Source organism: Oculina patagonica, chromosome 13 (genome assembly GCF_052425735.1).
Source record: "Oculina patagonica isolate OP01 chromosome 13, crgOcupat, whole genome shotgun sequence".
NCBI classification, from domain to species: domain Eukaryota; kingdom Metazoa; phylum Cnidaria; class Anthozoa; order Scleractinia; family Oculinidae; genus Oculina; species Oculina patagonica.
The window spans coordinates 18019683-18033082 of record NC_135770.1 but is presented as its reverse complement, the minus strand read 5'-3'; the positions used below and the strand labels follow the sequence as shown (position 1 = coordinate 18033082).

At 40.3% G+C, this 13400-nt stretch overlaps 1 protein-coding gene across 1 annotated transcript in view; it reads right to left on the bottom strand.

Annotated features, from left to right (window-relative positions):
- The window catches only part of LOC144634532 (uncharacterized), an 88302-nt gene that overhangs the window by 48756 nt on the left and 26146 nt on the right, over positions 1 to 13400 (bottom strand). Inside the window, 1 exon segment of the mRNA XM_078493509.1 lies at positions 3837 to 4154. Coding sequence (XP_078349635.1) covers positions 3837 to 4154 — 318 coding nt within the window.

Here is a 13400-nt window from a genome sequence, read left to right as displayed (position 1 = left end):
TGTTTGCCACAATAGTGAAACCAAAGCATGGTATGAAAAAAAATATCAGCTATAGTAAGAAAACAGTTGAAATTTGTCGATTTAAGCTTGCTTTTCCCCTTAATGATTCACGTGCCTAATTTGCATAATAAAGCGAAAACAAACATTGCGGCTATCGTTTGGGATTAGTGGAAAACGCGGGGTTGGGGTACCGGGGTACCAAGGTCCGTGGAAAACGCGGGGTCCCGGGGTCTGTGGAAAACGAGTGGGCCCGGGGTGTGGAAAATTAGAAACCAAAAAAGACTCTTTCTGGCTAAATTTTGTCTATTAGAAAAGACATCACCAACTAACTCAGAATCTTCGTGAAACGTGTTCTCTTGTATCGAAAAGCCTATTAAGCATGTCATGAAGGGAAGCCACTCAAACTTGTCTTTGTGACACTTTGAATATTACAGTCTTACTTAAGGGCAACATTCGCCGTTTGTTCGCTTTTCAAGCTTCAAATGACGTTTTAAAAGCCACCCCAAAAGAACCTCTTCCGATGTCTTCCTTTTCGTTTATAATGTCACCCTACTCAAACTCGCTCAAACCCTCCACTGTATTCTTCTTTTTTGGTCTTGTTTTAATAGTCGGTATTTTAAAAAACGCCATTGCTTTTTTTGACTAAAAAAAAACACGGCACGACACATCGATTCATGAATGAAACTCGGTGAATGAAGTCAGCGCCAGCGCCAGTGTTTCCGTGAGAAATATGGACGATGGTGGCGCGCGGGTAGTTTGTCTGAATATTTTCGGAATCACGACAAACCTTTGAAGGTTAATTTTTGGCCGAAAATTATTTCCCACCAACAAAAGGTTTATTACTATTTGATAATTTACATATTTTTTCATATAATTTGTTTGAAGCAAAAAATTGTATGATGTGTGACGTTATTCCAAAAGGCTATAAAATTTTATATTATTTTTACATATAGTAAACAGCGCTTTAGAATATTTATAGTTTTAGCGCTATATAAATGTATAAATTATTATTATAAAAGAAAAGGTACCATTCACAACGCTCAAGTGGCTTTCCGTTCACAACATGTTTACATGATGAAATAGGTTTTACGATGCAAAGAATCACGTTTCATTTGGTAATGCATTAATATATAGATTAAGGCAAGCCTAAAAGCAGAGCTCCACACTTATTTTCTGGTTCCTAAGATTTTGTAAAAATGCTCTCATCCGCTTTGCTTTTCTTTTTTTCCTGCTCTGCGGCCCTCTTTTCCTCTGGCCGGTTCTCCCCGCCCCGCCGCTCTCGTGGCTTGTGCTCGTGTGGCCCCGCTCGGGGTTCGCTCCCCTCCCGTCGCTCGGCCCTCTTCTTTTCCCCCGCCCTCTTTTCCTCTCGGTTCTCCCGTCCCCCCCTCTCGTGCTGTGCTCGTGGTGGCTTCCTGGCCGCGGTCGGGTTCGCTCCCCTCGGCCTTCGGTCTTCGTGTGTGGCCGCTGCCTCCTCATTCGCTGTTTTCACCGTTCCCATAATACATCTTGTTTACCCCCCAAAATTTTTGCATAAGCATTGTTTTCAATTTCTCTTGGGATTTACAGTGACGTACAATCGTCCCCAGAGAAATTGAAAACAATGCTTATGCAAAAATTTTGGGGGGTTATTTAAATAAAACAAGATGTATTATGGGATCGTGAAAAAAGCGAATTGAAAATACTGTCATTGAAGTTATTAAACGTATGCTACTCAAGAAAGATCCATAGCCGAAATAGATCGTCAACTCCAATCGAAAAAAATGCGCTAACAAAATCTTGTCAAGTAAGATTTGTTTGAGCCCGCGATTCAACGGAAAACTATAACTGGTCAGCGGTCAGCTTCAAAACACATGACCTCGATAAGTTGTACACCTCTGCCTGCGATATGGTCATGTGATACTAAGATGGCATTCTTCTACCCCCGGCCCCCGGATGGGCTGCCTTGTGACTCCTCTCCTTCTCCCCGAGAGTCTGTACGGGGGGCGGGCGGGCGTACGCTCACTCGCTAACCACATTTTTTTTGCTCCATAGCTTTACTCCAAATTTCTTTACCCATGGTGCTCCGCTGGCGTGCTGCGCGCGCTGGAGCTCCGCTATAACAGCCAAAAAATTAAACTTCCCTTTTAAGATAGAAAGAGTTTTTATTGTTTTTGGTTTTCCACACCCCAGAACCTCGCGTTTACCACAGACCCCGGGACCCCGTGTTTTCCATTGACCCCGAGACCCACGTTTTCCACAGACCCAGTACTCCGGGACCCCGGCCCCTCGTTTTCTGCTATCCCTATTGCATGTGGCTTCTGATCAAATGTGCGAATCCTCTCGGAATGAGTAAGTCCTTTGGGAAGAGAACTGAGTTATGTTTGTTCAATCCATCTGACTGAGTTTCTCATGGCCGCGTGCGATCTTTAAAACCACCGTGTTTACGATAATTCCAAAAGCCTTCCAAAAGCTAATGTTTTACAATCAATATCTTGGAGTGGCTTCTTTCAAATGAAGGAAAATTTCATTCAACAAATGCGACAATGTTTACTTTCCAAGATGTCAAAAGGGGCATGACTTAGTAATCAAGCCTTTAAATGCTATAAACACCTCTCACGGGGTGATTATAGCCTCATAAGCCGAGTTTCTCGAGCAATCAGAATGGCCCAATTCTTAGAATCACCTCTGAAATTATACTGAAAGCTGATAACTCTCAATGAAACTTGAAATTAAAGAATCCCAGTCAGCTTTTGACTGATCACTGAGTAGTAAAATCGAATTTCTTGTTTTCTTCTCGAGCAGAAAACTTGGACACAAAACTACGTTTTTTAAAAAAAAGTTCATTTATTGGTTACAACATTACCGCAAAGCGCGATTCATTCAATAAAAAGAAGATTGAGAAGCTTAAAATCGGGCAGTTAATAATTGACCATCCACTTTGACTTGAAAGGCAGGGTTCGGTACAGCAAAAACCACGAAGCAGTTACTTAAGTAACACTCAGACCGACGTTTGCGTAAGCCACCGGTTTACATGAGCTGGACATGTATTAGGGTACATCTAGAAATTATAAAGTGTCACTCATCAACTGGAATGTTTTTATAAACGTACTTTGATAACAAACACCACGCCGTACTAAGGATTTTTACTATAATCTGCATAGAAAATAATTTCATAATGGTTTGTTCACAAAACGTTTTTTTACTGTACAGAGGGTCTGTTTATTGACCTGTAACTTGTATATTGACAAATTCAAAACGAACCGACGTCTGCCCGCTACCATGATATCCCAGCGCAGCACTTGTTCATGTTGAAAAATCAAAGCGTTCGAAACCATAGCAAGATCGTTTAATAGAGACAGACAAGATACAGTCGTTTACCGGCAGTCTTTGAAAATCCTGAATCCCGTTAAAATGAGGCAAAATAAAGTTTTAAGATTTCCTTTACCAATGATTCTTATTTTTTTTTATTCAGTTCTATAACTGCCTTTTATGCAGTACTGTCCAATAAAGACTTCAATTTCCTCAAAGTTTCGGGACAAAATAAAGGATAGAAAATACTTCCTGCAGAATGTAATTTGATTAAGGCAATATTTTCACGTCTATAAATACTTCAAGTAGTTGAGTGAAATCCGTTTTGATTTCATCAATATGAAAACCACTTTCGAATAGTTAAAGGGGCTTTGTCACGGATTATACCTAATTTCCCAACAGCCAAAATTTATATTTGTGTCATAAAAAACCTAAAACTAATGATCCATATTCATTAACAATTGCTATATTAGAGCACTGCAACTGTAAACTAGCGTCTGTGGCTGCGGATGGCTCCTAGGAAATAGAAGTATATCAATATTACTCACCACCCTCCTTTGTACGTATGTCAATTTTCTTGCTGCTTTTAAGTGAGATCACTCCAGTCACTCGATCTTTGACGAGAGCAACAACTTTGACTTGGTACTTCCTGTAGGATTTCAAATCGCGCACCACGGTATTGGAAGATGAAGCACTTTCTACAGTCAACATAAGTATGTCACTGGTACCATTGTGTAAGTAGACAGCTACATAGCCGTATATGTCCGTGGAGTTTAAACTGGTGGTGTTCAGCGGCAACCAACTGATGCTTACAGACGTAGATTTGACATCATGGACTGTGATATTCCAATCCTGCTGCAACGAAGCTGAAAAATTCGAATATTAAACACGTTTTTAGAATGGGGACATCAATTTGCCAAAATAGTTTCCCTTTGCTATGGTATCAACAGAGATTTAAAGTAATAGAGTATTTCAGTTACTTTCTGGTGGTCTTATCTACATGCATCTTTTGTAGAGAGAGTACAAATCCCGTTGCGAGGGGGCGATTTCCGTGTTATCTCGTGTTATCACTTTCGGAAGCAATTGCTGGTGCTCGGACAATCCAAAGGTTTCGTCTCCGCGCGCGGCCGTAGAGAGAAAAAGCTCAAAGAAGCATAAAGGCGGACGTGAAGGTCATCGTTGTGGACAGGTTGGAAGGTCACTTGAGTCTTCCCGAAATTCACGAATTGACAGAATACACATGAATAGACAACAAAACACAAAATCATTTACATTAAATTACATTAAAACACACATTTAATTTTCTTGTGCTACTTATAATGAGCTCAACAGAACATGCTATCCGAAGTGAAAATTCTCGAACCACAGTTAAATTAACCGAAGTAAAATTATATCAAAAAAATGATTCGTTCAACTAAAAAAAAAAACTCCCAGAGGATCGCAGTGGAAATAAAAAGGACACATGGCTAAGGAAAAAAAAGGCCTGGGACTATGTCATGGGTTTTAACAGATTTTTAAACAACCCAAATTTATATTTGTATCGTAGGAAACTTAAAAATAATGGTCCATTTTTATTAACAATTGCTATTTAAAAGCGCGTATGGCTGCGGATGTCTCGAATGAAAATACATTGCAATTTGAAAACGTTAGCCAAAGTTTTCAAGTTGTTTCCGCGCGCCTTAAAAAAAAAATCAATTTTTATAGCCGAAGTTTTTGTTTTCTATCCCCAAATAAAGGTTATATCTTCCGTTAAATGTTTTAAAAAGACAATGTTTTTATGGGTAAAGTTCCCTATCACTTATTTCGGAACAGTTTAGGCCATAAAACTGCGAAATCCCCGTGACATAGTTCCTTTAAGTAGTAAATATTGCTGCAGCGCGATAAAGTCACTGTACTTTTAGTCACTCAGAGGCCGGGAGTGTCTTGATGTAAATTTATTAATTAAAAAAAATAGCCAAAATGTTAGGCAAGAAACCTTGAAAATATAATTCTATATTTGTTATATTTTAACATGTGATAAAAGCGATACGCCCAATCAGCCTCGCGTTAGGCTTGTTTGCGTAAAAAAAGGAACCAATCAGCATCTAGAATAGAACGAACTTACCAATCAGAGCGAGAGAACTTAAATGGTTTCGAAAGAGTTTGAAGAAACAACGAGCGACAAGCTTATGTTGCTGTAGAACTTTGTTGAAAGGCAAGTCAGCAGGAACACGCTAGGCAAAATCTGAAGAATCCATATATGTTATATGCCGGCCGAGAGGTCCTTATTGGGAAAAGTCCCCAAGACCTCGGGTACAGTTTTTCCCAAGATGGACCGACCTAGGCCGGAAAATAACGTTTTTATCTTTTCCTACTTTAATTTGTTTGGAAAAGAATCCGAGAAAAAAATGTGTCGAAAAATTTTTGTTTGTGCGGATGCGCGGATTTGATTTCAATGTTGTGTCCGACTCGATCGACGAGCAAGAGTGAAGAATTCTGTTTGCCTTTTACTTCCGAAGAAAATAGCTTCGCTTTAAATGAACCTTACTCAAGAAAGGTTCAGCATATTTAATTTACACTGCAGAGAAGCAAATAAAAAGCAAATAAAAATCATAAATAAATCACAAATATACCACAAAACTGAACACATTAAATCGATTTCGGCTTCCCGAACAATTCCCGAACTTTGCTCGCAGGGTGTTAATCCTATTTCTCTGACTCAAAAAGATCTGTGACCGAAAAGCATTTTACAAGCTATTCACTCTTGTATTGAACAAATTAATAATCTTTGCAATGATTCCCAGCAGAATTTTATTCTGATAAACAGTGCCAAACTGAATGAAATGCGTAGTGTCTACGTACGGCACAATATTGTGATAATTAATTTGTCCGTTTTTAATTAAAGAATCTCATTTCCTTGAATGATGGCAAATAGTGCTCTGTTTTTAGCTTAAAGTGACGGATAAATAAGGCAGTTTAACTCCCAGAGGGAGTCTGAAAACCGGTACAGTTTACCGCAATGGCGTGAAAGTCATTGCAAAATGCGCAAACAACGGCAAACTACGAACGGTAAACTACAACTCAATTTTGTTGAGAAAGAAATAATTACTCGCCTTTTGAAGGACTCTGAGGCCTTTAATTCCACTGCTAATTTGTCCGTTCAAATTTTCAACGGTTGGTGAACAGCTATTTTGATTTTGAAGAGTAAAACTTTCATGTGTTCGTTTAGACCGAAGCTACAAAATGATTTCGCGCCATGAGCGGTCCGTACGCGGGGTACAGATAGTCTGGGAGCAATGGTTTCCCGTGTTCTTGCCCTGTCTGAGTGTGGGACCTAGCACATTGTTGTCGGCATCTTGTCCCGTCGCCTCGGGGGTCCATCGCCTTTCCGGCTATGATGCTCGTGTTGTTGCTTCTGTCTATTCCATCTCTTTTGTCTCTCACAACCATCGCTCTCTGCTCACCCTGCAGTCCTCGTCCCCTCACCACATTTCCGGTCGTTCATATTCCCGGCGTGCGTCGCTTGTTGTCTGTCCTCCTCTCTTTTTTCTCCCTCCCCCCCCTCTCATTTTCTTCTCCTCTCGTCCTTCCTCCTCCCTCTCCTCCGTCTCTTCTTCCCTCCTCCTCGTTCTATCTGTCCTCTCCTCCTGGGTGCCCCTCTTTCTTCGGTTCTCTCCCCCCTCTCCCCTCCCCCTCCTTCTCTCCCTCCCCCCCCCCCCCCCCCCCCCCCCCTCTTCTCCCACTCTCCTTCCCTCCACCCTCCCCCTCTCCTCCTTCCTCCTCGCCCCCTCTCCCTCTCCCTCCTCCTCCCCTCGCTCCCCCTCTCTCCCTCTCCTCCCCCTTCCGTCCCTCCTTTCTCTCCCCCTTCTCCCTCTTCCTCCCCCCCCCTCCGCTTTGTCCCCTCTCTCTTCTTCCCCTCCTCCCATTTCTCCTCCGTCCCTCCTCCCCCCTCCGGTGTCGGTGTTCCCTCCTCCGGTTCTTCCTTCCCTTTCCATCCTCCTTCTCTTCTCCTTCTCTGTCCCCTTCCCCCCTCCTTCTCTCTCCCCTCTCCTTCTCTCTCGTCCCGTTCTTCTTTTGATGAGTTCAGTCTCGTCGGGCTTCGCCGCTTGCCCCGCCCTCGTCCAGGCCTCGTCCCCCATTGCTTCTTCTCCTCTGCTCTGGTGTGTTGTCGTCTCTGTTCTCCTGGTACTCGACACACGTCATCTCCGTGTCCGCCGCCATTTGATCCGCCATCTTATCTTCCCCACCCCTCTCTTGGCCCCGGGTGATCTCCGTCCGTCCGTTCCATGTGATTCGTCGCCTCTTCGTCCAATGATTCTCCCCCGGTGCGCGTTGTCAGCGCTGGCGGCCCCTCCCCGGGTCTCTGGGCTGACCTGTACGTTTCACTCTTGTTTTCTCCTGGATCTTCGTCCTCCAATTCCTTGCTTGCGCGGTGGCTTCAGCCTCGTTTTCTCGCCCCACATCCGCCCCCCTCTCACGGTTCGTGCCGACACATTCGGTCCCTGCCCTCCACAACACTTTTCACTTCGGCATCTTCCGTTCCCACGACTTTTTCAGCGACATTTCTCCTGGATAAGAGGGGAAAATCGGGTTCAAGGATTGAGAATTCTGGACCGCTGAGATGCTTGAGAAAAAAATTTAGTAATGTTAGGAAAATGATAAAAATCATTCTTCAAACACGTACGGAGCAAAGACAAGCTAAGTGGGGATGACTGAGATGCATGAAAGATGCAAGATTTTCTTCGGAACTTACAACGCATCCGCGGACTTTTTAAGAACATTCAAGTACTCGGGAACACCATGGAAAACTAAATTGCAAAATTGCATTTTTACATGTGGAATTCGGTCGTAATTATTGTTTAAGTAACCGACGCCTTGTATTAACACAATTTTGGTTGACATTTCACAGCCGTTTCAGGTAATTCGCTTGTGGTGATGTTTAAATAAACAAATGCGATACCAAAAGTGTTTATAAAGTTTTTGTGTATGAGAGTTTGTCGATGGTCATTTTCTAAATAATGACAATTTCATTTGGAAAGCGTTGTGCATTTTCCAGCTTTGTTTTTCCTCGCACTGAGTTTTAATATGCCAAAGGCCATAAACTAGAAAAATCGCGTAAAGTTTACAATGATTGAATTCTCTCTAAATATATCATAAACACATTACAGCATAGAAAGTGTTTTGTACGAATTTATATCCACTCGTTGCAAAACTTTGAAAAACTCGCTCACTATCTCACTCGCTCGCTACGCTCACTCATTCGTTTTCCAAAGTCGCAACTCGTGAATAAAAATCCGTAAGTAGTATACTAAGGACAGCGGTTACCCCGTCGGTGGGGCGGAATCTCATTAGCGTGGGGCGGAATTAATTAAGTAGGTGACGGCATAGGGGCGTAAGTGACGTCATCAAAAATGGGGCGTAATCTAAAAGTAGAAAAACTACATCATTGGGGCGTGATCTAAAAATAGAAAAATTGCATCATCGGGGCGTAATCTATAAATAGAAAATTACATCATTGGGGCGTAATCTAAAAATAGAAAAATTACATCATTGGGGCGTAATCTAAAAATAGAATAGGGACAATATTGCCTCCATCTTGTTTATTGTAGAGAAAATAAAAATATATTTATAGAGGTTAAAGAATCTGCATTCAGAAGTCTTTTTAAAGCCAAATTATCGGTATATTTAAGATTTACGCAGCAGCCAACCGAAAAGTCATGGGAGCGATTATTTCTCGTTTCCATTCTAACTCGGGCAATAGTTCGAATATAATGTATGCAGGTTGGCGCAATGTTTTGCTGTGAAAGACCAAAGTCGCATTTTCTTAGTCCCCGCATATTTGGATCATCCGAAGACGGCAACTTCGTGACCTTGATAAATGAAAGCATCCCATCCTGGTTTAAGGAGTTCAAAACAATTGATGATAAGAGATTGCTTTGGGATTTAATCAAATATAAAATACGGCAACTTTCAATAAAATATGGAAATGAAAAGGCACGCAAGAAAAGAAAAAGGATAACGGATATCGAGGCTTCGCTGAAGATCTGCGAAGAAAATTGCAGCAGATGTCCTTCCGCTGAAAATCGTGAACAATTCGAAATTTTAAAATTAGAGCACGACAGTATTTATGATGATTTAGCTCAAGGTACAATTGTTCGATCTAAAGTAACTTGGTATGAAAAAGGAGAAAAGAGCAATAAGTACTTCTTGAACCTTGAATCGCACAAAAAAGCAAAAAGCTCTGTCCGTAAGGTTTTAAACGAAGATGGTGTTTTAGTAACCGATCCAAAGAAGGTATTGTACATAATTGAAAAGTTTTACTCGAACCTTTATAAAGCTGACTCGCTAGCCCCATCGAATGACTCGCTCGTCTTTTGCCCGTCCCTCTCACCGGCGCTCGTCTGTGGGGGTTCGTCCGGTTTTGGCCTCCATCACGCCTGGCGAGATGGCTTAACGGTGGAATTTTATAAGGCTTTTTGGAATGTCGTTGGCAAAATAATGGTGGAGAGCTTAAACTACTCTTACGATCATGGTGAACTGTCCAACTCACAGAGACGGGCTATTATTACACTTATTGAAAAAAAAAGATAAAGACAGAAGGGACATTTCTAACTGGAGACCAATTTCGCTCATTAATGTCGACGTAAAAATTGGTTCAAAAGCCATCGCTAAACGACTGGAGGCTGATTTACCCAGTATCATACACTACAATCAATCTGCATATGTCAAATATAGGACTATCTGCGACGCTGTTAGGTCTATTGAGGATATTTTGGAATACACAAAAAGATACCAGATTGAAGGGAGACTGGTCTCAATAGACTTCAAAAAAGCTTTTGATTTTGTAAGTAGGGACTTTCTGTTTCGGACTCTTTCTGCGTTTCACTTCGGACCTTCTTTCAAACAATGGATCCAGACTTTTTACACCAACATTTCAAGCTGCGTTTTAAATAATGGGTTCTCCACTGCCCCTTTCGAAATTCAGCGTGGGGTAAGGCAAGGAGACCCGCTCTCCTCTTGTTTGTTCATCGTGGTTTTCGAGATTTTGACTATTAATATACGAAGCAACAAAAACATCCAGGGAATCACGGTAGATGGAGAAGAGATTAAATTGGAAATTTTTGCGGATGACATGACTGCATTTTTATTAAAGGATACTTCTTTGGCAAAGTTTCTTGACCTTTTAGACGACTTTGGAGAGTATTCTGGTTTTAGAATGAATCAGGATAAATCAGAAATAATGTTACTTGGAGGATGTTCAAATTTGTTACCAGATCACCTTGTTAATCGTCTAGAAATTAAGACGTCTGTTAAAATCCTTGGAATTCACTTCACGTACGATTTATGCGCCAAGCGAAAGTTAAATTGTGACGATCTGATTAAATCGATCAAAGAAAAGTAAAGAATCTGGAGGTGGAGGGACCTTACAGTTATTGGTAGGATTCAAATTGTTAAAACCTTCATAATTCTAATTCTCCTATATCGTGCAAGCATGATATGTCTAGACAAAGAATTCTTAAACGAGGCAAATAGCATTATATTCAATTTTATCTGGAAAGGAAAAGATAAAGTCAAACGTTTAGCGCTTGTTAGCGATGTCGAAGATGGCGGACTCAAAGCTCCTCATCTCGAATCCATTATTAGAACCCAAAGAATACTTTTTTGCAAGAGACTTGCAAACGAACAGACCAGCAACTGGAAAACTATTTTATTGCATTACCTTAAACCTGTTGGTGGCATATTTATCCTCTGTTGCGACTTTGATGTGAAAACTTTGCCTATCAAGCTTCCACCCTTTTATGAAGAATGTCTAAAATACTTTTCAGAATGCTCTGTATCGAACAAAGGCGTACAGAACCTATCAGCTGCTGAAATTTTAAAAACTGTCCTTTGGAATAATAAAGCTATTTGCATCAATGGCAAGTCTGTATACAATCACAAGCTAGCGAGCATCGGTATACGTAAAATAGGAGATTTAATCGCTGAAAACAATGAACTTATCACGAAACATAAGTTACGTGAATTAAATATCTCCCCATTAGATGCCTTTAGACTTACTTGTGTCATCGAAGCCATTCCAACCGAATGGCGAAGATGTCTAAAAACGTGTCAATATATTACTGCGAAGCCATTCAACCTACAAGACCAGATACAACTGCATTTAAACGGACAAAATGTGCAGATCAGTAAAGCTGTATCAAAAATCATTTACAAGGAATTACGTGATAGGATCATTACTCCACCTACAGCGCAATTCAAATATAATGATCTATTCGAAAACGATGTGTTAGACTGGAAGCAGATATATAGCTTACCGCATCGAGTTGCCCTAGACACAAAACTGCGCAAATTTCAATATAAACTTTTAAACAGATGTCTCGCAACGAATGTTTTTCTTTGCAAAATCGGCATTTTGTCATCTCCAGCTTGTTCTTTATGTGGAGAAGAGGACGAATTCCTCGAACACTTGTTTGTAACTTGCCATTATTCTGTAAATTTTTGGGGGAAGGTTATTAAACTGATTAGCAGCCTTGACATTCAAATAGTCTCTCTTAGTTGTAAAGATATAATATTTGGGATAACAGTTTCGAAAGAAGAATTGTTTGTAAATCACATTTTATTAATCGCGAAAAAATATATTTATTCTTGCAGATGTAATAAGGTTAAACCTTCTTTTCTGGTGTTCCTTGCTAAAGTTAAGACTATCTACAAACTAGAAATGATGGTAGCTAAATCTGGCAACAAATGGCCAACCCATTTTAAAAAGTGGGGCAAGTTTATAAAAGTGCATCAAACTGATTGTTAATTATTATCGCAGAGCGTTTTTTTTTTATACTTGCAATTTCATCACTTGCAATTCAATATACTTATAATTCAATTGTTTTTCACAGAGCCAGTATACCAGTAACTCCCAGGTGGTACAGTGTGTGTGTGTTTGCGTGAGTGTTTTATTTATTTATTTTTTTTTTTTTTTTGGATATTTGTGTGTTCGAATTGTAATATAAATATGTATGTTATCTTTTGTGTGCTGTAAAAAAACCTTTGAGTATGAAATAAATTCTTTAAAAAAATATATATATATTTGGATCATCTCTGGTAAGTTTTTTGCTTCATGTCCAAACTAGAATTAAATAACTTCGTGATCCTTAATCAACTAACGCCAAGATTTATTGCACGCGAATTCGCATCAACTTGAACTAATTAGTTTACGAAATCAACATTTCAGTGGCACTTTTTTGTTTAACGAAATTACCTTTGTAAAGTTCAATGATGTCATAGTTCAATTTTTACTCTATGGCAGGAGCGGTTTTCAGCATTTCACCAGAACAGGCATAAGTACCGATTCATTTCGGTCAGATCACTAAATTCTGTAATTATGCAAGTTGTCTAGTTGCACATATTTTCTATTCCAGACATTATTGTTTTAAAACAATGGTTAAGACTCGATGTGCTCTAGTGAACAAAGCATGACCAATCGAAAAATAAAAACAAGAGCGTGTACGCGCTTCGGTGACCTCGGATATAAACAAGGATTTCGAACCGCTTATGATAGAGAAAATATCGGTACAGAGTTTAAAAAAAATTACACACTAAACACACAGATTGTAATTCAAGCAAAACTTTTATTTCGATCGTTCAACATGACATTACAATGATTTAATTTAATAATCGTCTTCGTCCTCCTCATTGCTTGGGGGATAAAATGTGGATTTTGATGTCTTCACGTTCTTGTGTGTTATAGCTCCGCAATCGTTACATCGACGCAAAGTATCCTTTCCGTGCTTTCGGTCAAGAGGGATTTCGTGCTCGCATATAGGACAAATTTTACAGTTATCTTCCCAAAAGCACTTCGGGCATTTCATGATCGCAGTATCATATACATTGGAACCCTCGCAGTGTTCACATGGAGAACTTGCTTTTGTCTGAATTACATTTTCGAAATCGCTATTCTCGGCTTCTTTATCACTGTCGCTCTCGCTCCCTTGAGATTCCTCATCTCCACTACCCTCCTCAGAAGCTGTTCCCTCCTCTTCACTACTGCCAGTTGAGTTTTGAGTTTTTTTTTTCTCCGCAAGCCAAGATGGGATGCTTTCATTTATCAAGGTCACGAAGTTGCCGTCTTCGGATGATCC